This window comes from Electrophorus electricus, chromosome 10, assembly GCF_013358815.1.
Source record: "Electrophorus electricus isolate fEleEle1 chromosome 10, fEleEle1.pri, whole genome shotgun sequence".
Classification (NCBI taxonomy): domain Eukaryota; kingdom Metazoa; phylum Chordata; class Actinopteri; order Gymnotiformes; family Gymnotidae; genus Electrophorus; species Electrophorus electricus.
The window spans coordinates 5,674,427-5,696,399 of record NC_049544.1 but is presented as its reverse complement, the minus strand read 5'-3'; the positions used below and the strand labels follow the sequence as shown (position 1 = coordinate 5,696,399).

Genomic DNA, 21,973 nt, shown 5'->3' with positions numbered 1-21,973 from the left:
CACAAAAGCTTTGATTGGGCCCCGTCGAGCGCTCGTCCCCCTCGGTGGCCGCGCAGACGGGAGAGTTATTGGTCGGTGCGGGTGTCGATGACGTACTCGTGTTACGGTTTGTTGTCGTCTCGGTCTGGAGGGGAGGGAACAAGTTGATGGTCACGGCGAGATGTGAATGGATGGTTGTGGCTATTGGCCGTAGTGATTTAAGCTATAGTAGACCACCATATATTTATGATGCCTGACCCCACTAGAGTACACGCAGGCCATTATTCACAACTTTTTCGCCACTACTGAATTAGAATTCTAAAACACTAAAAGAGAGCAATTGAGTAATTGAAGGAGAAAAAAAAAAAAAAATAAAAAAATCACCGATCATGAATTAGGATGCAAATACAAATCTTCAGGTAAATGCAAAAAAAAAAAAATTAAAAAAAATTAAAACATGAAACAAGATATTGAAGAGTAGGTAGTTTTATTTTTAAATATTTTAGAGTACAAGAAGACGAGAGGCAACAGTTATAAAATATGCAACAGAATTATTAAAGAAAGCAAAAGTGAAAAAGAAACTCAGAAAAGGGAAACAGAAAATATTTACATCTTATAGGAGCTCAAATTAAAAAATAATAAAATACTGCATGACCTCGACACCAGTGATCCACAGCACCATCAAAGCACATCGCACCACGCTCAATTAGAGTTCCAGAACTGTCAGAGCGAGTGGTGTACTGGGACTCAAAATCTGTTGATTAGCAGTTGAGTTGGCTGCACAGGCTGGGGAGAACATGGGTGTCTGAGCCTGTGTGCGCGCACATTAGACCAGTCAGGCTGCCCATCATACACCAACGTGTAAGCACGTAGGAGTGGGCAACTGAACCCAGCTCTGTGCTGGTGGGAACAGCAGAGAGGGCCATCTAGAGTGCAGCAGAGGAGTGGGTAGCTTTGGTGGACAGCTCTGCTAAGTGGCGTAAAACACCAGGACTGCTGGCCTGGAGCAGCATATGGACACTGCGGAGTGTTCTATTTAAGTGCACACAATTAATAATACAGTAAATACCAACCAGGCCTAGGAGAGGGAACGGATGGAGACAATCAAACATATTAAAACACACAGCAGATGCATACACAGAAAAACGAAACACAAATCACAAGATACAACTATAACAGATTGCCCTTTTGATTCAGTATAATAGTCATTAAAACATACATGTTTTATGGATATAAAGATAGCAGTGTATTTAGTGTCGAAGAACAGTTTACATACAGTACCCAATCCTGGCATTTTTAAATGTAAAAATACAACCCTGCCAAGCTGCTCTAAGTAAGGCATAGACAAAGAGGCATAAAAGCAGCTAAGAAAAACAGTAGATATATATGAGCACCATCAACTCCAATCAACAATCCAAAAATTCATAATGGCTTGGTTATAAAATTGCAATCATATGATTGTGATATCAAACTGGTTAAGCTTTTCTTAAAATAGGTTTTCCCTGTTGATTTAAATATCTAATAAAGTGCCATACCAAATGGTGGTGTTATGTGAAAAAGTCAAGCTGTTAGCCATGTGTTGAGTGCACGGTACAATGACTTGGCCATGACTGTTTCAAATCACTTTTTGAAGAATTTCTTGTTGAGGAGAAAAATAAGGAGATTGACGTTGACCTTGGCCTTGTCAAACATCTTCATCACAGCAACACCTTCATACTGGAGCTGCAGCAAATCCTACACACACACACACACACACACACACACACACACACACACACACACACACACAGTTAAAAGAAAATCACACCCGTGTTCGGATTGGGAATATTTAGTCTCTTCCTCTTGTTATTACCTGATATTTCAAGGGGAAACGTTCCATGTCCACTCCCAAAAATCGAGCCTTAACAAGGAAGGTGCCGCCTTCCTCACTGGGTACAATGTCAAAGATCACATTCTTAAATCTGCGCACACACACAAACAAAATACACATTTGTAATTGACCCTTGTACATACAGAATCCTCATGAACTCCTTTCACTCTTTCTCTAATAGGGCACACTGATTCAAATATTTGCCTTTCCTTAAAGTTCAGCCCTTTGCCTTTAGCTTTTTAATTTACCCATCTCACTTTGCTGCTTTTTAAAATCACAGATATTTCCAGGTGTCTGACACATCCAACAGATGTTTGCTACTGGCTGTACAAATACGGTCCCAATCATTCGGGATTTTAAAAACACACACACACACACACACACACACACACACACACACACACACACACACACACACACACACACACACACACACACACACACACACACACACACACACACACACACACACACACACACAGCGTGTGCATGTGTTTCAAGTGCTCCTACTGCGTAACGGGCAGGTCCTCTATCTCCAGCAGGACTCCCTTCTCATGGAGCCGGGCGGCCGTGTAGGTGAGCGTGGGCAGCCTGCTCTTCTTCCCTTTACCGTCTGCTGCCTTCTTCCCATTCACCTGACTGAGGGTCAGAGGGCACGGTGCAGTGAGCCCCTCTTCTACGCACAAACTCACCATCTGCTAGACGCCCTTCTGTGCTGGTGGGCTTCTCTGGAACGGGTGCTGGGGGTAGATGTGTGCACGCGCCCGAGTAGGTGTGTGTTACCTGGCAGTAAGGTTGTGCAGGCAGGTGGAGATGTACTGGCTGTAGAAGTCGATCTGCTCAGAGTGAAAGGAGCTCTTGCAGTGCAGGCTGTGCAGCGTTTTTCTGAGCTTCACCAGCTCTGCCTGCCTCCTCTGCCGGTACAGGCGCTGATGACGGATGTCCTACAGACAACAGTATGCGTTACCACGGACACTCTGGAACCCGGGAGGACCAAGCGAAGAGATTGTGCTCGAGTAACTAGATCTCTCTTCCTAAGTCTAAACCCTGAGCATAGTACAGACCATAGGTCAAACCAGAGCCCTGTGTGTAGTTGTCATTCTAAAGCTAACGTACCAACCACACAGACACACTGTTGTTGACACAGAATCCTTTCTTTAAAAAGGATGTGCGTGCGTGCGTGCGTGCATGCACACCTTGGTGATGAGCTGCAGTATCTGTGTGTCTGAATGTGGTGGGGTGAGCACTCCCAGAGCTTCCAGCCTCCTCAGGCTGCGCTGGATCTTTCGCTTCTTCTCCTCCAGCGTCAGGTTGCTGTCGGCGATTAAAGACTGGTTCCTCTTCATCTTCTCTGGGGTGTGTGCGTCCCGCTGCGCCCTGCGCTGCATCAGCCAGCCGTGCTGCATCTCCTAAACACACACACACACACACACACACACACACACACACACACACACACACACACACACACACACACACACACACACACACACACACAGTTTCACCTTCTACTCATGCATATGCAGAGAGCATGGAGGAAAGGCTAGAGAGAAACGCAAGGGCAGAGCACCAAGGATTCTTTGGTGCGCCACATATAATTTAATAATCATCGTGGCAGTACGGGTCTTTGAGATCATAGGCCGCAATATGCAAATGGAACCTCTAACGATTCCCATTTTTAATTGTACACTGAGAATCCTGGTCACACGCGACCATTCCTGAGGAGTGTTCTGTGGGTGTTCTGAAAGGTCACAGGAATATACGCATCTCAATATGTGTGGCAATATTATCACTCCACTACACTGGTCCATATGGTGCAGTCCCACAAGGACTGCGAAGATGTGTGCTCGCCATACCTCATCCTCGGAGACGGAGGACCGGAGCACCTCGCTCAGCGTGTCTCCGGGCTGTGCTCTGATCACATCGATTATCAGCTGCTTGGTGCTGGAACGCGTGCGGAAATAAAAACGGGGCATGGTCAGAGCACTCTGAGCTTATGAACCCTATGAGGCCTGAAATGAGGATGCTGTGTGTCTATAAAAGTCTCTATAAAATCTCACTGCAAGCAGTAAGCTTCTTAAACTAGACAGACAGCATCACCGCCCCGCCGGCCGTACCTCAGCAAAATGCCTCGGGCGTCCGGTTTGTTGTCTGAGCTTTTGAAGACATCGAACTTGCTGGTGAGAGTCAGCGATACCTCCATCTTACTGTACTGAGCCAACGTCTGCTCCAGGTTAGGGTCTGCTGAGTTGATAAGCCCCTCTCCTGTTTCAGAGATGCATATCAATCAGATAAGTAGTAGGAGTTAGTGGATGAAGGAGATAAATGTTAGAACATTACTGTATATGAACAAATACAGCTTTCCTTAAGGTCCACACATGAGCAAGACTGCGTTTTCCACTTGCTTGTTTGTTAGTTAGCAGGGGGGGGCGACAAATAAGCAAACTGGTAACAAACTTAACAAGCAGTGATGGTACACTCTGTAATGCTTTAAAACAAGTCCAGCTGTTGCAAGGGGAAGGTGGATATTTGGGGACTGACCGACGAGGGCCTGAACAGAGGGCACCTTGCCCAGGTCCCTGAGCAGCAGGAGGAGAGGGGCGTTCTGGTCAGGACACAGTGCGTCCTGGTGCTCCAGCAGGAGCTACACACACACACACACACAAAAATCATCACATCCTCTCATCACATGCAACTGTAGCCTTACAAATATTCATCATCAAGGTATGCATTTACAAAATAGTACATCATATGAGAGACGATATTAAGAGAAATAACTGAGAAGATCAAATGTCAGGAAACAAATACAGAAAGGCAAGGAGGATCCAGAAATAAGGACTGGCTAAGAACAGGCAGTACTTTGTGTGTGTTGATGAGTTCGCCCATAGAGATGTAGATGACCGGTTTGTTGAGGATGACCATCTCTGAGTACTCATCCATGCTGAAGCGCTCCTCGGGCTCAGGAACGTCACACACTGCCTGCAGGAACTTCCTGTGAGGGGGATGGAGGATCGACTCAACTCAGGCGCTCCATGGAGAAGACCGAAATGAGACGATCATTCATCCAATAACCGGGAGCTTTTATCCGGCGCTCATAAGCATTCATTCATGGTGGGACCCCTCACCTGAATTTGCCGTGCGTGTGGGTGATGTAGTCGTTGAGGGAGCATAGGTGGGCCGAGTCGCCGTGGAAGTGCTTGTGCGCTGCACCATGCTGCAGGATGCGGGCGATAGAGCCAAGTGCTCGCCGCTGGTCGGGAAGCAGGGCGGAGCCTGGCCCGAACTCCAAAACGTCAAAGCCATCAGGAGCCACCACCGCTGGGTTCATGTAGCGGTAATACACCAGGTTCCCTACGATCTGACCACAGTCACAAAATCACACACATACAGAATCACTATGATCTGTCTACTCCCATATCAAATCACACACACACACGATCCTTACAATCTTACATCACACACACACCCTAGTCTTACTGCACCCATTTCGATAACACACACACACACACACACACACACACACACACACACACACACACACACACACACACACACACACACACACGCCCTAAAATCTGACCACAGCCACACCCAGACTGACAGACCCACACATACAAGCAGACTGACAGAAAGCCCATCATACATATGAGGAACGGTGACATGCACCTCAACAAACAGTTTTCAGATAGCAAGAACCTCAGGCATAAAGGGCTAGAACACATTCACACAGATCCATGTGTCTCTAAACTCCAATTGCTTCTTACCTTGTACAAGTCATCTTCACTGGCCTCAGGAAACTTTTCATGAAGGCAGCCTCTAAGAACTTTAGCAGTGTAGCGTAACCCATACCTATCACACACATGCACAAATGCAGAAGTCAGTGTCAGAACAAAAATACTCTTCCACAGATAAAGTGCTTCAGCAGGAGATTGGCTTTATTCTCGTCCAGCTGTTAACTGCCAGTGTATAATGACCAGTAGCTCTATTCTTGGATAGTTCCATTGCTTTGTCTCAGTTGTTGAGACATTTTTATCTAAAACTAAATGTGTCTGGTATAGCAGCACATGTTTAAGAGATCATAAGTAACGTGTGTACACTACACATACGGCAGTTTGTGCACATTGTTGGTGATGGCGTGGAGCACACGGTCTGTCAGAGTCTTCAGGTTGGTCATGGCAATGTTTAAACGCTGTTGCACCTCTGGGTGACTCAGAGCCTGCTCTGCACTCACCTCGTACGGCAGGGCGCTGGACACACACACACACACACACACACACCCACACCCACACACACCCACACCCACACCCACACCCACACACCCACACCCACACACCCACACCCACACACCCACACCCACACCCACACCCACACCCACACCCACACCCACACACACACACGAAGGTCATGACCTCCCAACATGGTAGCATGCTCTTGACTCGTGCATCCGAGCTTAGGTGCATGCGTTTGTTCCATGTGCAGTACTGACCTCTTGTGGCCAGTCTGACTCTCGCTCTGGTTGATCCAGCTTTTGTAAATCTCCACAGGGTCAGTGCGCATGCTGAGCGTGCGGTCCTGTATAACCTCACGCACTGCTGGTTCAAGGATGTCCCGCAGCGCATTCTGGCCACGAGCGTGACGGTAGAAACTCACCAGCATCTTTATGACTGTGGGGTTGCCGGTCACCACCTGCTGAGGCTGGTCCACCTTCAGTCTGACACACACACACGAACACACACACACACGTAATGCTGCATGAGGAGTAACAGCCTCTAACACTAAACAGATCATGTAATTCAAACTAATTAGGCATAGTAACTCCCAACTCATGTTAGAAGAGACTGAAAAAGTTGCGTGTGTTTGTACTTGATCTCGTGGCGCAGGGCTACAGTAAAGAGCTGCAGCAGCAGGTAGGCCTCTCTGCAGTCTGAGCCATAGTTGAAGAGGGTGAAGATGACTGTCTCCATGAAACGGGTGCTCTTATTCTGTGGCATCAGGAAGATGAGCTGGGCCAGATACGATGGCTGGGTCTACACCACACACACACACACCAATATAAAACACAAACACAAGCACCATATCCCGAGTATGGGAGAGCATGCATAATCCAGGGGAAAAAGAGAGCACGGCACCTGCAGCAGGTAGAAGAGGTGCTGGTAGACCTCGAGCTTCTCCCGCTTGTCCTTGCTCAGAGACTTCAAGCCTTTGTGCTTGTCCAGGGCCATCATGTCAGACAGTTCTTCTTTGTTCTTCTTGGTGAGTTTCTTGTGGTGTGAAACCACCTCCTGTACCCCAAGACCAGACACACAGAAAAGCCTTAGCAGACAGACCTGTTGGTGCCTGGTAAAGTGCACTAAAAGCACAATTACACTCAAAATGCAGAAGCAGACGGTGCCAGCGGTGCCCCTCCCTGCGGGCTTCTGACCTGCAGCGTGACACGGTTGCGCACCAGCAGGCCAATCTTCAGGTCCATGAGGTCCAGGTCTGATTCCAGCTGCCGGTTGGAGCGGATGGTGCGCACCACCTCCTCCCGCAGACGCAGCAGCTCCCCCTCCTGGCGGATATCATTATCGCCCAGCTCCAACAGGTGGGCAAACTTCCGTACTACAGACAGAGGCGGAGTACTGGAGTGTACTGCGCACAAACGAACGAACACACACACACACACACACGAAATGATACTAATAAAATGAAATCATTCTTTTTGCATTTATTTCTTGACACACAGAAAACGGGCCGTACCGAGCATCCTGTACTCTTCTCGGGCTCTATTGGCTCTGAAAAATGCCTGGATCCTTATAATGGCGCCAACCTGGTAAACCCCATCACACACCGAGATTGTAACAACTGTTTTCCTCAATGCATTAGAACGTTTTACAGCCAGTTTCTGAGCTCAGCAATAGGGTGGAACTCACGTGTCGTCTGAAGTAGCGCTGGCGGGCCAGGTATCTCCTCCGGGCCAACCACATCTTAACCGTGGCCTGGATCTGAGGGAGATGGGCCACATGAGCAACTCTGCACAGAAATGTACTCATGAACACGAGAAAGAAAGAGGGATCCATGACTTTACCTTGACCACTGCTCTCCAGTTTCGGTAGAGGTACGCCAGTCTGCTCCTGTACGCCCTCTGCTGTAGAAACCGTCGCCAGTGAGACTAAATGGAGAAAAACAAAATAAAAACAAAAACCCACAGTCGTTTTGCCTAATCTTACAGAAGAGTATGAAGGATTAAAGGAAACACAACAGGCACACTCTGAAAAAGTAAACATTCTCTGAATTTTCAGAGAGGTGCACTGCATAAATGTCGGACACCTACTACAATCGGAGGTGGCTGTGCGCTCACCTGAATGGTGGTGACGGCAGGTAGCTGCGTGTTGAGGAAGTGCAGGCGCTCTGCCAGTTTCTGCCTGAGGAGGAAACCTCGAGCGCGGGCCTGCAGCTGCAGCACCAGCACCTCACTGGCCTTCCACTGCACCTCCCGGCTGTGGGCCATAGTTACACTCCTACACACCGCCTGCAGGGGGAGACAGAGCGGCGAGGGAGGAAGGAGACCATCGCGCCCACACCCTAAATGTGATTACCCAAATTATGATCATGCATCTGTGAATTGGATTACATGGGATCAGCTGGGCCGGGCTCAGCAACCTGAGGCAGAGCTGCCATTTTTACACATTCCCGTTTTATGAAAATGGACTTGATGTGAACACTGCAAAATGTCCCACTCTGACGAGTCATGGGCGCAGGTACCTGTATCTCTTCGTGGGTGAGGAGAACGCTGTTCTGCACGAAGCCCTGCGGTCTCTCCCAGGTGCCCTCCAGTTTGTGCAGGTGGAAGTAGTAACAGCTGCCTTCCGCAGCCTTGGTCCTGAGCCACGGGCTTTTGTTGTCACCTGATCACAGCCAGACAGCAAACTGGACAATCACACACGGGTCTCGCAAGGCCTAGGCTGAGGAGGTCAGGAGCAGACGCACAGTAGCAGTGATGCAGGACACACGAGCGAGAGACTGACCCTCCGCGGCTTTGGCCCGCAGCAGAGCGGATAGCTCGGCCTGGTACCCGGCCGCGCACTCTGCAACCACGCTCCGCAGCGCCACCTCTGGCAGACGCAGGACTCGCAGGGTCTGAGCCGCTTTCCCTTCCTTCACGGCCTGGTTGACAGCAGCCAGGCCCAGAGACACTGACAAACACACGAAGGAACAGCTAGGAGGTGCGCACACAGCCACGCGAAGGCACTCAAAAGACAGGCCTGCGATTATTTAAGTGGATGACAGTACGGCTGAGAAATGGTTCAGTGTGCATGCAGACACCCACTCTGCAGGGCTTTTTGAGTGTCCTGGTTGGCCACTCTCACACCCTCCTGAATGTCAGGTAACCACAGCTCTGCTCCAGGATCCCGACTCAGCTGCAAAGAAACAAATTTAGAAATGCAAATTAAATATTAGTTTTGTCCACCAAGACACTAGACACACATCAAAATGATTACATGCCACACCTCTGTCTTGTGTTTCTTCATACGGCTCAGTACTTCGTGGTAGCGTTTGCCATTTTGCGGCAGTACGTCCTTTAAACCACTAGAGGGTAGCAGTAGTGCAGCGAGGATTTTCTGAGGGTCACTGCAGCAGAGAGCCTGGTTAACCAGTCCGATAGCAAGGATTTCTACAGCCACAGGAGAGAGGGAAGACACATGAGCTTGCTACAATTACAACGCATCAAGCCAAGCTTCAGAAAGAGAGAGAGAAAAATGAGCGGGAAGCTTTTTTAAAAGGAAAAGAGGCCACAACAGGCACTTACGGTCATGCTCATCCTGAGCTGCCGTATTGACTGTGTTCAGTCCACTCTGCAGTTCGTTCCATGTGAGCAGAGCTCGGCCTGCCCTCCTCTTCGGTTCCCACAGTTCCTCAAAGTACCTGAGCACAGAGCTTCACATGTACAACCCCTACCAACTCACCACAGCAGAGATATCGGACAAGCAGGAGCGGCACTTCCGTTTGAGGTCAGGCAGTGGGGTAGGGGGTGCCAACAGTCTCACTGCTGCGATAGAAGTCCTGACCTTTGCATTAAGCTGTCGTCGAGGTCGGCGAGGCCGGCAGCGGGGCTCACCAGCGCAGCACAGAAAGCGCCGGTGTCTTTAGCCTCCAGCGCCTGGTTTACCAGGGCCACAGCAGACAGCATCTCCACAGCCACAAACAGCTCTTCCTGCTGCAGCTCACCCTGCACACACCAGTACAGCATGGAGAGAATACACACACATACACAAAATAAATAAATATATAAATATAAAAAAAACAAAACCATAGGGAAGGTAGGATATGACAAGCACTAATAAAGTACTATAGTTGGACAGCCCTTGCTGAGTATGTGGAAATATATTATTATTATTATTATTATTATTATTATGCTGTGTGGTAAGCTGGGAGGGCACCTCAGGGCACTGCTGCTGCAATGGGGCAAGCTCTCTCTGGTAGAGCTCAGCGGCGAAGGGGTACACGTCTGGCAGGTGGGCGTCAGGGTTCATCAGGGCACGCACCGTCTGACACGCCTCGCCACCACGCAGAGCCTCGTTGATTTTGGACACTGCCTGCAGCACTACACACACCCACACACACCCACACACACACACACACACACACACACACACACACACACCCACACACACACACACACACACACACACACACACACCCACACCCACACCCACACACACACACACACACACACACACACACACACACACACACACACACACACACACACACACACACACACACACACACACACACACACACACACACACACACACACACACACACACCTTGAAGCAACATTTCCCAGCTACAGCAAAAGGGCAACTTGAAGCTGTGCAGGGCTTGTACGGACTTGTCTTGGAACGCTGAGCCTCCTCGTTGGCCACACAGACACCCTCCTGCAGCTCATCTCTCTCCAGAGTGTCCACACAACCCAGATCCTGCAAGAGAACAAAACACCTTCACAAGCACTTTTCTTACAATCCAGTGTCTCTCCAAGACCAGGAGGGATAACAAGCTAAGTCACATACTGCGGTTCTCTTTGGGAGGGCCACTCTTATACTGCGCGGCTAAACCGTCGGCTGTGGTTCAGGCTGCACAGTGGGCCCATATGTGCTGAGAAGTGAGTGCTCACCAGGGCTTTTTGTTCCCTGTCAGATGTAAGCTGCTCCAGATACCAGTCAGCGTGGTCTCTGAGCAGACCTCTGAGTGCCAGGCTGGGGCTCTGCAGGGCCGACAACAGAGCCAGGGGATCCCCACACTCTATAGCCTCATCCACACACTCCAATGCCGCTCGCACTACACACACAGCACAAACATCACATCACAATACTACACACCCAGTACACAATACGATGCTGGTATGTTGGGTAACTAACCATTAACTTTGGTTATGTTTTCTTGAATCTCACTCTGTGTCAAATATTCTTCATAAATGTCCTTCTCCATGGAGCCATTTACCTAAACACATAACGAACAAAGTGGATCACGTGCTGTTTTTGAGTCCTTCATTAAGACACTAAGGCATGGCTGAGGATAACCCCAAAACTGAAGGCTCCTGCTCCCTCACTTTAGCAGAAGCGTGGGCTGCCTTCTGAGCACGGGCCTGGCGTAGCACCTCCTGGTAGACGGCCATGAGCGTGTCCTGCAGGCTGGACAGCATGGCGTTGGGGTTTCGCAGGGCCCGTGCCGTCTCCTCCACGCAGCCCCGCTCCACTGCCTCGTTGATGGCTATGACTGCCGCGTGCACTGGACACAGGGGCAATTAGGCAAGGACAGCATCGCATTACGAACGTGGTTATTTAGCCAGCGTGGGAATGGGTAGTACACACCTACCTGCACTATTATTTCATCTTGACCACCTATCTACTGTTAGTTAGCTAACAAGCTTCTCCAAGTCAGTTCTAAACTAAGTGCAGTCACACACCCCAATTCATCCTCAACAGTAGTAAGACAAGACCCCGTGGCTCTTACCAGCAGCCTCATCCACTGACAGCTCATTGGCTAGGATTCCTCCAATCTTGCTGAAAGCAGGCATCTGAATACCATATTTGTCCAGTTCCATCTTCATATTGTTAATCTCCTCCTCTGGGGGGGGGGGGCAACGACACAAACTCAGAAATAGGTGCTGTTGACAGTATAATAAACCAGTCTGCCTGCTTTAGTCAAACTGTGCTGAAGAAATAAATCTTGTCTGGTTATCCAGGCATTGCAAGTAACAGGTTTCTACCTGTGAACTTGACTTTCCCACACAGGTCATGGATCTGTGGAGCCAGACCCAGACGAAAGAGGTAAAGACTGGGAAGAAACAGAGACCAGAAGTAAATAAGGGACATTACAACATGATCCTAATAAAAACAGTGCTGTTGATCCAATAGTCACTGAACGACAAAGCATTTATCACAATCAAACTAAAGTATTCAAGCAGAAAAAAAAGAAAAGCTGGTACCCACCTGAGGGCATGAATACAGTACACAGTCCGGGGCATATTCTTCTTGTCATAGATGTCTGTGGTCTCAGGGTAGAAAATCTGAAAAGAAGACATCACATTTGACAATAAATACACAAGATATAAATAAACATGAGTATACAAATATCACAAATAGAACTATGCTGTCTCATTCTAATTTACATTTGGCAGGCCGATCTCCACCAATGCATTCCTCCAATGGTTGATGTTATCAGTATGGCGAAACTGCAGACCTACAGCCTATGGACACACAAACAATGAAAGCTGTATTTGTTTGGGTTTTGTGGATAAACACTTGTGAGTATGTGATATTCTCAAGCCCCAGTACCTTTGTCACCTGTTGTCTGCATTTTTAAAAAATTCTTACTGAAATATTTCAGTGTTGGCCACTGTGGTGGTGGGGGGGTTCTGTATGTGTGTATCTTTATTTCTTAGACAGACCTTGTAACGCTCCTGGTCAAGGTCATAGATCCTCTTCAGAGGGACTGTGTTTGGAGCAAAGCAGTGGCCAAGCTTAGCCAACAGAACTCCATTCCTCAGAGCCTCCTCCAGCTCAGTTGGTGCTGGGAGCTCCTCATTCAGGCAGGCTTCCATCCACCTGACAGAAGGGTGAGGTAAAAACTCAACATTTCAAAATCCCAACTATTTTAAAGTTAAACGGTTTGGAACAGCGGAAAGCAACAATACAGTATTAGAGTAGAAGTCCCAACTAGGCACACAGGGTGTTAGATTCTTGCCTTTTTGCCTCTTCCAAGCGGCACAGGTACTGGTATGCCACGTTTTGGACCCGTTGCTCATCCATTTCTTCCGCAGTAAGGCGTTCATCTTTAAAATGAGTCCCAAGAGAGTTATGGAAAACCTAGTTTAACAGCTCAAATCATAGCGACATAGAAGCAGGTTTATTCACATAGCTAGCCAGCTAATTAGTGCTGACGCGACGAAACTTTAAAGTAGCTAGTTAGCTACATGTATGGAATCACTATAGCGAACGATAGCATGTAGCGTTATCTAACCCAGATAGCTAGTATGTCTAACTTAGCTAGCTAGGTTAGCAGCCAGTGGTAACCGTTTACCATCAAAAAGCCCGCTATCTATCTATCTATCTATCTATCTATCTATCTATCTATCTATCTATCTATCTATCTATCTATCATCTACTTACATCCAGACCGCAGAGGAACCACGGAGTCTCCCATTTCTTCTTTGTTTAGGATATTGAGCTTTTCTTAATAGGAAGTGACTTTCTATATAACAACAGCTGCAGGTTGGCTCAATTTTGCGCGACACAATGTTAGCAAGCTAGGTTAACTAGCTAGCAAACTTACAGCTGAAGCGAAGACGCCTGCCAAACAAAAACAAACTAGTTTGCATTTACTGTGTTTAAAAAAAAAAAAAAAAGGACAACCAAAGTCGTTTAAAACAGACGTTTACGTTTGTACAACTATGAGCAATATGAATAAAGACTGCGCGACTGTCTTGCTTGCTGTATGAACAAGTCAAATGAATGTGGCTTGACTGTTTACTTTCCTTCCAGTTTGAATATCCCGCCGCAATCCCATTGGCTACTCCTGAAATTCGCAGTGAATTGTGGTTAGTGTTGTACTTAAATGTCATTTTAGGAGAAACTGAATTTCTTAATGGAAGGTAAAATAGATGACCAGAAACTGCATATTAAACAAATAGCATATTCCTTATAATTACACTTGTTATTCACAATTTTTCAATGTAGTTAAAGAAAGCAAAAAAAATTCTAAATTGTCCCCATGGAAACAGGCGAATAACCACGTGGTCAGCAGCACAGAAGATGACAGCACCTGTGACCAGGTACATCAGTCTCGGGTGGTTAAGTTAGCAACTACGAATGGGTTTTATAAAACCCACATTACTTTTAGAAAATAAATGTTATTCTTAAATCAAATGCTTTAGGGAAGACTAAAATGGCTAACTAAAGTAAAAACAAGATTAAGTTAGCTAGCTAGCTAAAAAGTACACTGTAGTTACCTAGCTAACAAGCTAACTAGATATCTGTTTAGTGTTATCTAACCAAGCCAACCTACCTGATTAAATTCAGGTTAAACCTAACCATCTTAAATAGCCAATTGTGATTAAAGAACGTGCAATTTACAAGAACATAGACATTATGCATAACGTTATGCCGAAGCACTGCTGTTTAATGTCTTGACAACTGTGTGTGATGGTGATACCTTAGACAAGTGATAAAACATTCATTAGTGAAGTGTAAGCCAACCGTTCACGAACATCTGTGACTTAGTTTGGTACTGATGCAACTAGCAGCGCTTGGATCCGGCTTGAATGAAACCGTTATGGAGGTGTATGACAAATTTGGCCAAATGTCTTATTCAGTCCTTTTCTTTCTAGTATCATACTCCCACTCGACCATAATCTGTTCCTCCTGTCATGGCCTCTGGTGGTTTGCCATGCCGAGATTCTCAGAAGAAAAAAAAGAAGACCAGCAAAAAGGGGAATGACTATGATGTAGAGGACAAAGAGGTTCAATCTGACATAGAGAATCTTACAGCATGTGGACAGAGTGCTCTACATCAGGGAGACTACTCTGAGGCTCTTGATTACTTCAAGAAGGCATTCAAGGCTGCTGTAAAGGTAAAGTGTTGAAATACAAATCATCTTGATAAATACAGAGCAAAATGATGATCAACTCTTAGAAGGTTGACAGGGTGTTGCCCGAAACGTAATTTCTGTGTCTCGCCACATGGGCCCATGGGCTTTGCAGTTGTATGTGTTGCTTGTTAAACCAAGTCCTTACTCCTCTGCCTACAGCTCAACAAGACTAAAGTGCAGCGAGTGTGTGCCGTTAATCTCGGAGCAGCATATGTGGAGGCAGGTAAGCCCGAGAAAGGCCTGCACTTCCTGTCACGAGCTGAGCCGGGTGAGAAGGGCGAGCGCATGGCAGACCTGCAGTTCAACCTGGCAGCAGCCCACGAGGCTCTGGAGGACCACGGCCGGGCAGTCCGGCACTACCTGCAGGCGGCACAGCTCTACCGATCGCAAGGAGATGGGGGTAGCGAGGGGGACACCTGTGTCAGGCTGGCCCACTGTCACCTGTGCAGGAAGGTAAGTGCCTCCGTGGAGGCAGAAAGAGGATCTGGAACTTGGTGGAACGTTAATCTCCCCATCAACAGTTTAATGTAATGCCCTTCAGTTTTAGGCCTCGCTAGTCGCTATCCACAGTTGCAGAATGCTTTTTATTTAATCCTTGGGTACCAAACGCTGAAACCATGTTGATTGGCATTACAGCTTTGTATTATGTTTTGACCCCATCGATGTTTTTCATCTTGTGCAGTTAATTGTTAATTATTGTTTATGGCTCATTATACCCCTAAAGAGTGCAGAAAGGGTGCCTCTTAGCTTTGATTTCCTGAAAGCGCATCCTCAGGAAGTCCTCTCTGCTGTGGTCTGTTGCAGGAGCTGGGTGAGGCGGTGGAGAGTTACCTGCGGGCGGCAGAGAGCTATAAGGTGGCGGGGAAGACGACCTCTGCAGCTGTGGCACTGAAGGACGCTGGGGGTTGCATGCTGCAGTGTGACAGCTTTACAGCCAATGATATCATCAGCGTGCTCACAGAATGCTTGGAGCTGAGTGGCAGCATCGCCGAGCAAGAGACACTCGGTGAAGTAGAAGCAGTTTGGTGGTACTCAGAGCATGGGCCTCAACTAAACAGAAGAGATCCGTCATTGTAGATTCTTTATTACTGATGACCTTAATAGTAAAGTCAGACCTTAACACTAGAATCTATTCTTTGATCAAGAATACAAATGATGCCAAATCATGCACAACATATTTCACTGTGATTATGCATAATCCGTATTTATTACCAGCTAATTGCCGTTTTATCAGATGATCATGCAATGTGCCTGCCTGCATGCTAAAACTTGCTTTTTGAAGATAATTCATTTGACTTCTAGTATTTTGTTTTCTGGTGTTTGAAGGTAAGCTGTATAATGCTGTGGGTCTGAGCTTCTCCCAGCTGAAGCTCTTTGCCGAGGCCATGGAGTGCTATGAAGCGGCTCTGCCGCTATTCCACTCCACGCCACGCCGGCTGGCTGTGGTGCTGCAGAACCTGGGCGCGGCCCACAACGGTCTGGCGCAGTACCAGCAAGCCCTGCAATACCACAGAGAAGCAGCCGCTCTTCATGGTTAGCAAGTCAGAAAACACATGACCACACTGGAATTTGCGAATGTGTCAGAGGTGCAGTGTACCTTAGAGAAGCCATGCTGTTATTGCAGTATTATAGTCGGCAGCAGCTGTGCAAATTAATTATGGAACTTCTGGTCATGTGTCAGTCTCAGGGGAGAGGGAGAAAAGGCTTACAGCAGCATCTCTCTCTCTCTCTCTCTCTCCCTCCTTCTCTCCCTCCTTCCCTCTGTCCCTCGCTCCCTCCCTCACTGTACCCCTAACACCACCCCTGAAACATTGACACATGCTCACGTCAGAGAGCATGCGCCGACAGAGGTCTCTGTGTGTGTGTGTGTGTGTGTGTGTGGCCATAGATCCACAGCTTTGACTGCTGCACCTCTGACGTTTTCATGCTAATCCTACAGAAAGGGTGTGTTTGCACAGCCTGACTGATGAGGCACTTGACGAGGCAGCACACGAGTCACAGGTGTTGGTGCTTGTTTGCAAACCTGCACTCTGTACAGACCTGGGCTCAGGGGAATGGGCTTAATGAGACATCAGCACTGAACCGAGGCACAGCAGATGACTCACGGTCCTGAATGCAGGAGGAGCAGGCTGTGGTTGGTTTTTATGTTGCCGTTTGTCTCTCCTGTACTGTGCCGGCAGGGTCGCTAGGCAGCCGGCGGGCCCAAGGCCGCTGTTTCTGTAACCTGGGCTTCGCTCTCAGTGAACTAGGGGAACTGGAAGAGGCAGGCGAGAGCTATCTCCATGCTCAACAGGCTTTCAAGGACACTGGTAATTACCTGAATGCCCCAACATGTCCACAGAATGTGATGCTCCAAACTGCAAACAGCTTGCGCAGTTATTTTAAACCACTCAGCAGCTCCTTTCTTTTTTCATCCTTCTGTTTTGCTTTCTCCTTCTGCCTGTGTCTCTCTTCCTCTGCCTGCCTACAGATGACTCCTCAGGGCTGTGGCAGGCGTGTGACGGCCTGGGTAGCATCAGAATTAGAAAGAGGGACCCAGAGAAAGCCATTCTCTACTACAAGCAGGCTCTAGCACTGCTCTCCAAATGCAAGGTGAGAGTTCTAATCTCAAAGCTGTTCATTATCTTAATTAAATTGCTTCCAACTTTGCACACAGGAGGATAAGCATGGACATTCTTTATCACTGTGAGGGTCGCATCTACCAAATTGGGCCACAAAGCCAGTCAGTAAGGCAGAGTGGTCAGGAGCTCAGAAAAGATGCAACAGATGGCTTCAGACAACCTCTTTACACTGTCAGATTATTAATGCTGACATTTGACAGAGAGACCTACAGCACAAAGCGCTGGCTATTACAAACACTAGGAAAAATCGGAAAAATCTGAAAACACATTTTGCTTAACAAATGTTCTGTGGCTGAACATATTAGTTTTTTGTTATCCACTGTTTTTGATCCAGAAAAAACAGACAGTTTGATGTCTTGGATCTGAGTGTGCCTTGGCTTTTCCTCTAGGATGTCTCCAGCTCTGTACAGGAGCGTCTGGTCAACAGTCTGAGTGAGGCTTTGCAGTTGAAGCTAACCATGCAGCAGGTGGGCTAACCTTCTTCCCTGGAGGCCACTTGTCATGCAGAGTGCAGTTTGCTTTTAAGTGACTGGACGGTGTAGTCTAACCATTTTGCTCCATTTCAGCGAGCACCCATACAGAGAGGGCCGCCCGCTCGCCGACTCATCCAGGCGACAAATGTCCGCGGCCGGCAGCTAAAGTAATGCACATCTGCACTGATGCATTTACTACTCTGGATGCTCATGCTTACTATTGCGTGTACTGGTTCAATGCATTCTCAGACTTGTGAGGCTTGACTTTGTCTGATTTCTTCCTTGTCATGCTGTGCTCATGCAGAGGGACTGACACCAGGAGCACCAAGGGAGCTCTAGATGAGCAACATAGCGGAGAACTGCGGAATGATCAGACGGTAGAAGACGGCTCGCAGGGTAAGACAAAGGGCACAGTCCTGTAATGCGCAGAAAGATGTATACAACGTTCCAGGTGTATTCCATGCCACTCTAATGCTCGCAAGGTTTTAAGGAAAATTTAGGAGAGAAATATGGTTTTGAATAACGGAGAATCGGCTGTTTAGTATAACATATTTCTCCTGTGCGTTCCTTGACAGTCAGATATACTAAAGAGTGGAAAACTACAGAAGCATATGCACAAAGGAAAGCCCATGGTGACATGACTCGATCATCAAAAGTACTATACACAGAACCACCTAATTATCCAAAAGCCCTACCAGAGGCCAACAGGTACAAACTCATAATACGTGATTGTTTCTGGAGACTGCTGTAGCCTGTGTGTTCGTTCTTTCCCTCTTTCCCCTCTACATTAGCAAACATTAGCAAAAAGGTCAAATTAAATCCCATATGCGTTTAGCTTTTACTGATCTCAAAAAGCAATTAGTAATTTAGTCAGCTGATAATGAGCCCCATAGCAACCCTATTTCCAGAGTACAAAAGCCTAATGGTACATGCAGTTTAGATTTTGAAAAAGACATGGTCAGTTAGGTATGTTACAAGTCATGTTGACTTAATTCTCTAAAATAAACTGAATTATCTGTTGACTTAATTCTCTAAAGTACCAAAATAAACTATGATAACGTGACAAACAGTATTTGCTAAACGTGCCAATTGTGCCACAGCTAATAAATGCCATTACATTAGTCTTGAGGCCAGGAATATTGAGCGTCTGACTATGCCGCACATGATGTAAGCAAAGGTAATGGAACATGGTTCCATGGCCATACAACAGTAATATTGTAATTGCAGTGCTTTCTCTTGTAAAACCTGGGTATGACTCTTATATAATACACCCTCACTAAGATGGCCATTCGCAAAATGCTTGATTCTGAGTGGCAAAATAGGCTTTGTTTTGGTAAAACGTATATTGTCAAATTGAGTTATTTTATGTGCATTCCAGTATTAATTTATTTATTACCAGTATTCCAACTCCAGAAGAGTTGGACTAATGTGTCTGCACCTAGAAAAACCTGTTTGTTTATTTGTTTTTTCCTTAACATGATGGGCTTTGCAAGTCTGTGACTTTAACCCACAGTAGAAGAGAAAGGAGCCGTGTGGCTCTCAACGAGTTCTTAGTGTAAAACTGCACAGCGCACAGCTCCTCCCTCAGGACTCACCTGTCAGAGCGAAGAATTTCCAAGATGTTTCTGTCCGACTAACTCACAAGCTGCGCTGCTCAAAGGAAATCATCATTTCACATGTACATTTATATTTCTGGCATGTAGCACATGCTCTTATCCAGAGTGACTTATAAAGATGCTTTGTCATCTACTCAGAATGCATCCTAGCCAGTACAGTAGGTTAGAGTCCAGTGTAGCATTGAACTAAGATATTGCTAGATATTTTAGTTTTCACAGTTAAACCCTACTTGTGAGGCTTGATTTGAAAGAGAATGACGTGTAAGATTGTCCAAATGCACGTGCCTTATCCATGGCAGGAATTGGAACAACACATACCAGAAAGCTGATGTGCATTACAAGAATCTTGACGCCCATGTCAACTCACAACGAGGTAGGCCTGTATGCACACATACTGAGATATACACACAGATACCGACTCTGTTCTGCTTGTTCTGTTATAATGCTTAGAATATTCTGATGTATTGGTTGTCATGATTGTATTGAAAAGTGGTGTGTTACTGCACAGGTTATGTTTATCTGACATTTGGTGAAGAATTGTTTGTTTTTTTGGGTGGGTTTTTTTTTTTTTCTACAGATGAGCTCATGTGCGGAAGTTCTAAGCAGAGACTTGCAGAATTGACCTGGTATGGGCCTTTTTTCTATGTGTGCCAACTAACCATGTGTTCACAGTGAGCTCTAACTGATAATTACTTTACCCATAATGTCCATTTTTAGTGAGACCCCATTGATGGAAAGCACAGAGCTCTCACGCCCTGCACAGCTTGACAGTGAAGAAGCCACAGCCCTATACGGGAGAACAAAGTCCAGGTTCTGCACAGTTATGTGACCTTGGTACAGCCATTGAGTTTGTCCTCCCTGGATCATGGAGCAGGAACGACACCTGAAACTTTGCTCTGCTATAAATATTGACTAAATCTGCTGATGCCATATGAAAAAAAATGAATAAGCAACAGTGCTGTCCGACTTCTGCGTAGAAAAGGTGTGCTGATTCTCACACGCAACACCATATGGACATACAGACAGAGCATGCATCATCAACGGCCGTCATCGTTTGGTATTCCTTATAGGATGGCTGCACTTGAACCCTTTTGCCTTTGGCTGTGACTTTGGTAATACTGCTTCCAGGACTGATTGTGATTATTCTCATCATAGTCGTAGGTGTGACGCTTCCACTGTAACAGTGTATTTGCTAGGTTTGCACTTTTACATTTATTTCATGAAACAAAGCACCTGTGCTCAGCTCTGCCATCCACACAGGCTTTTAGCAACAAGAACTCACTAAACAAAAGCAAGCCTTTTAGTGGCTGCCCTTTCTGTGTGATTTGCATTCCTGGGAGTACAATATTTTTGTTGTTACGTGTTAAGATACTTTTATAATGGATTTGTAAAATATATATTTTTGCATTCGGATATTCAAAGCTACGTTCAGAAATCAAGGTTTATTTTTCAGTCATTATTCTTAATGCTTAAGCAATAAAGCATTTCAGGTTGTAGGCAAGCTGATATTTTATTGCGAAGGATGTATGTTGATTTTCACAGATTTTGAAGTAAAGTGGCCCCTCTAAGCCCGATGAAAGTTAGCTCATGACCGACTGGCTGATTCTCTGAGTGCTTAAGGGTGTTTCTTGCATACATTGTACGAAAGATATACAAGCAGAGAATTAGTTCATCTTGCGTCAGTGATGCAGTCTAGTGTATATTTGATGGTACCTTGTTATAGGCGTTTCTATAGCGTCGGGCCTTTGAAGGTGTGGTCGTTGCTAACCCCAAAACCGTTAAGATTGGGAGAATAAAAACAAATGGTTTTCTAATCAGGTTTCATTGTTTATATATGAAGCAGATATAATATTGCCTCACATTCACCTTCAGTTCTTGAATCATTCTTGCACATTTATGGAAGTTTCTATGAAAAGTGAATAACACGATAAAATGTTAATCGCAAAATCATTTCGCCTTCAAATAAATCTATGATTTTCCTTTTCTATCCTTTGTCTTTGGTTCATTGCGTTCAGTAAAATGTACCTTAACGGGGAAAAGCTTTAAGGCAATTCTCGCACAGTCGATGCAAGATTTCCTCTCCAAATATCTGCGCAAAATCGTTTGATCTACGTTTTTAAATCATCCAGAAACGCAGATGTCCGCTCAGCACGCACCCAATTTAGCGGTACCCTCGGCTAATGTTTGAGCACGGCGCACTAAAGGTGAACCATAGTATAGGGAGATTTCAGGACGTCTGAGTGTGAACAGCTCCTTTCTTCACTTGTAGGTACGATCCCCTC

The 21,973-nt window shown here is 46.5% G+C and overlaps 2 protein-coding genes across 2 annotated transcripts; one reads left to right on the top strand and one right to left on the bottom strand.

The window, feature by feature from the left end:
• Positions 1-496: 496 nt before the first annotated feature.
• Positions 497-13,720, bottom strand: iqgap3 (IQ motif containing GTPase activating protein 3). The gene is made up of 38 exons (XM_027000060.2): positions 13,504-13,720; positions 13,079-13,166; positions 12,783-12,939; positions 12,504-12,581; positions 12,325-12,401; positions 12,102-12,169; positions 11,846-11,959; positions 11,442-11,620; positions 11,251-11,332; positions 11,007-11,170; positions 10,725-10,812; positions 10,270-10,433; positions 9,898-10,058; positions 9,639-9,754; positions 9,340-9,503; positions 9,159-9,249; positions 8,857-9,024; positions 8,594-8,736; positions 8,190-8,360; positions 7,917-8,000; positions 7,762-7,833; positions 7,589-7,658; positions 7,272-7,480; positions 6,979-7,131; positions 6,713-6,876; positions 6,336-6,560; positions 5,956-6,096; positions 5,614-5,698; positions 4,975-5,207; positions 4,709-4,841; positions 4,391-4,493; positions 3,967-4,114; positions 3,706-3,793; positions 3,046-3,258; positions 2,633-2,793; positions 2,360-2,488; positions 1,832-1,940; positions 497-1,713 (listed from the first exon to the last, which is right to left on the bottom strand). The coding sequence occupies exons 1-38, from the start codon at positions 13,535-13,537 to the stop codon at positions 1,600-1,602; spliced, it is 4,941 nt and encodes a 1,646-aa protein (XP_026855861.2). The 5' UTR covers positions 13,538-13,720; the 3' UTR covers positions 497-1,599.
• A 1,039-nt stretch (positions 13,721-14,759) lies between these two features.
• On the top strand, positions 14,760-21,025 carry LOC113571236 (tetratricopeptide repeat protein 24). The gene is made up of 13 exons (XM_027000061.2): positions 14,760-14,963; positions 15,141-15,434; positions 15,786-15,987; positions 16,308-16,514; positions 17,162-17,290; positions 17,452-17,573; positions 17,992-18,069; positions 18,169-18,242; positions 18,380-18,471; positions 18,651-18,783; positions 19,991-20,064; positions 20,269-20,317; positions 20,409-21,025. The coding sequence occupies exons 1-13, from the start codon at positions 14,760-14,762 to the stop codon at positions 20,518-20,520; spliced, it is 1,770 nt and encodes a 589-aa protein (XP_026855862.2). The 3' UTR covers positions 20,521-21,025.
• The last annotated feature ends 948 nt before the right edge of the window (positions 21,026-21,973 follow it).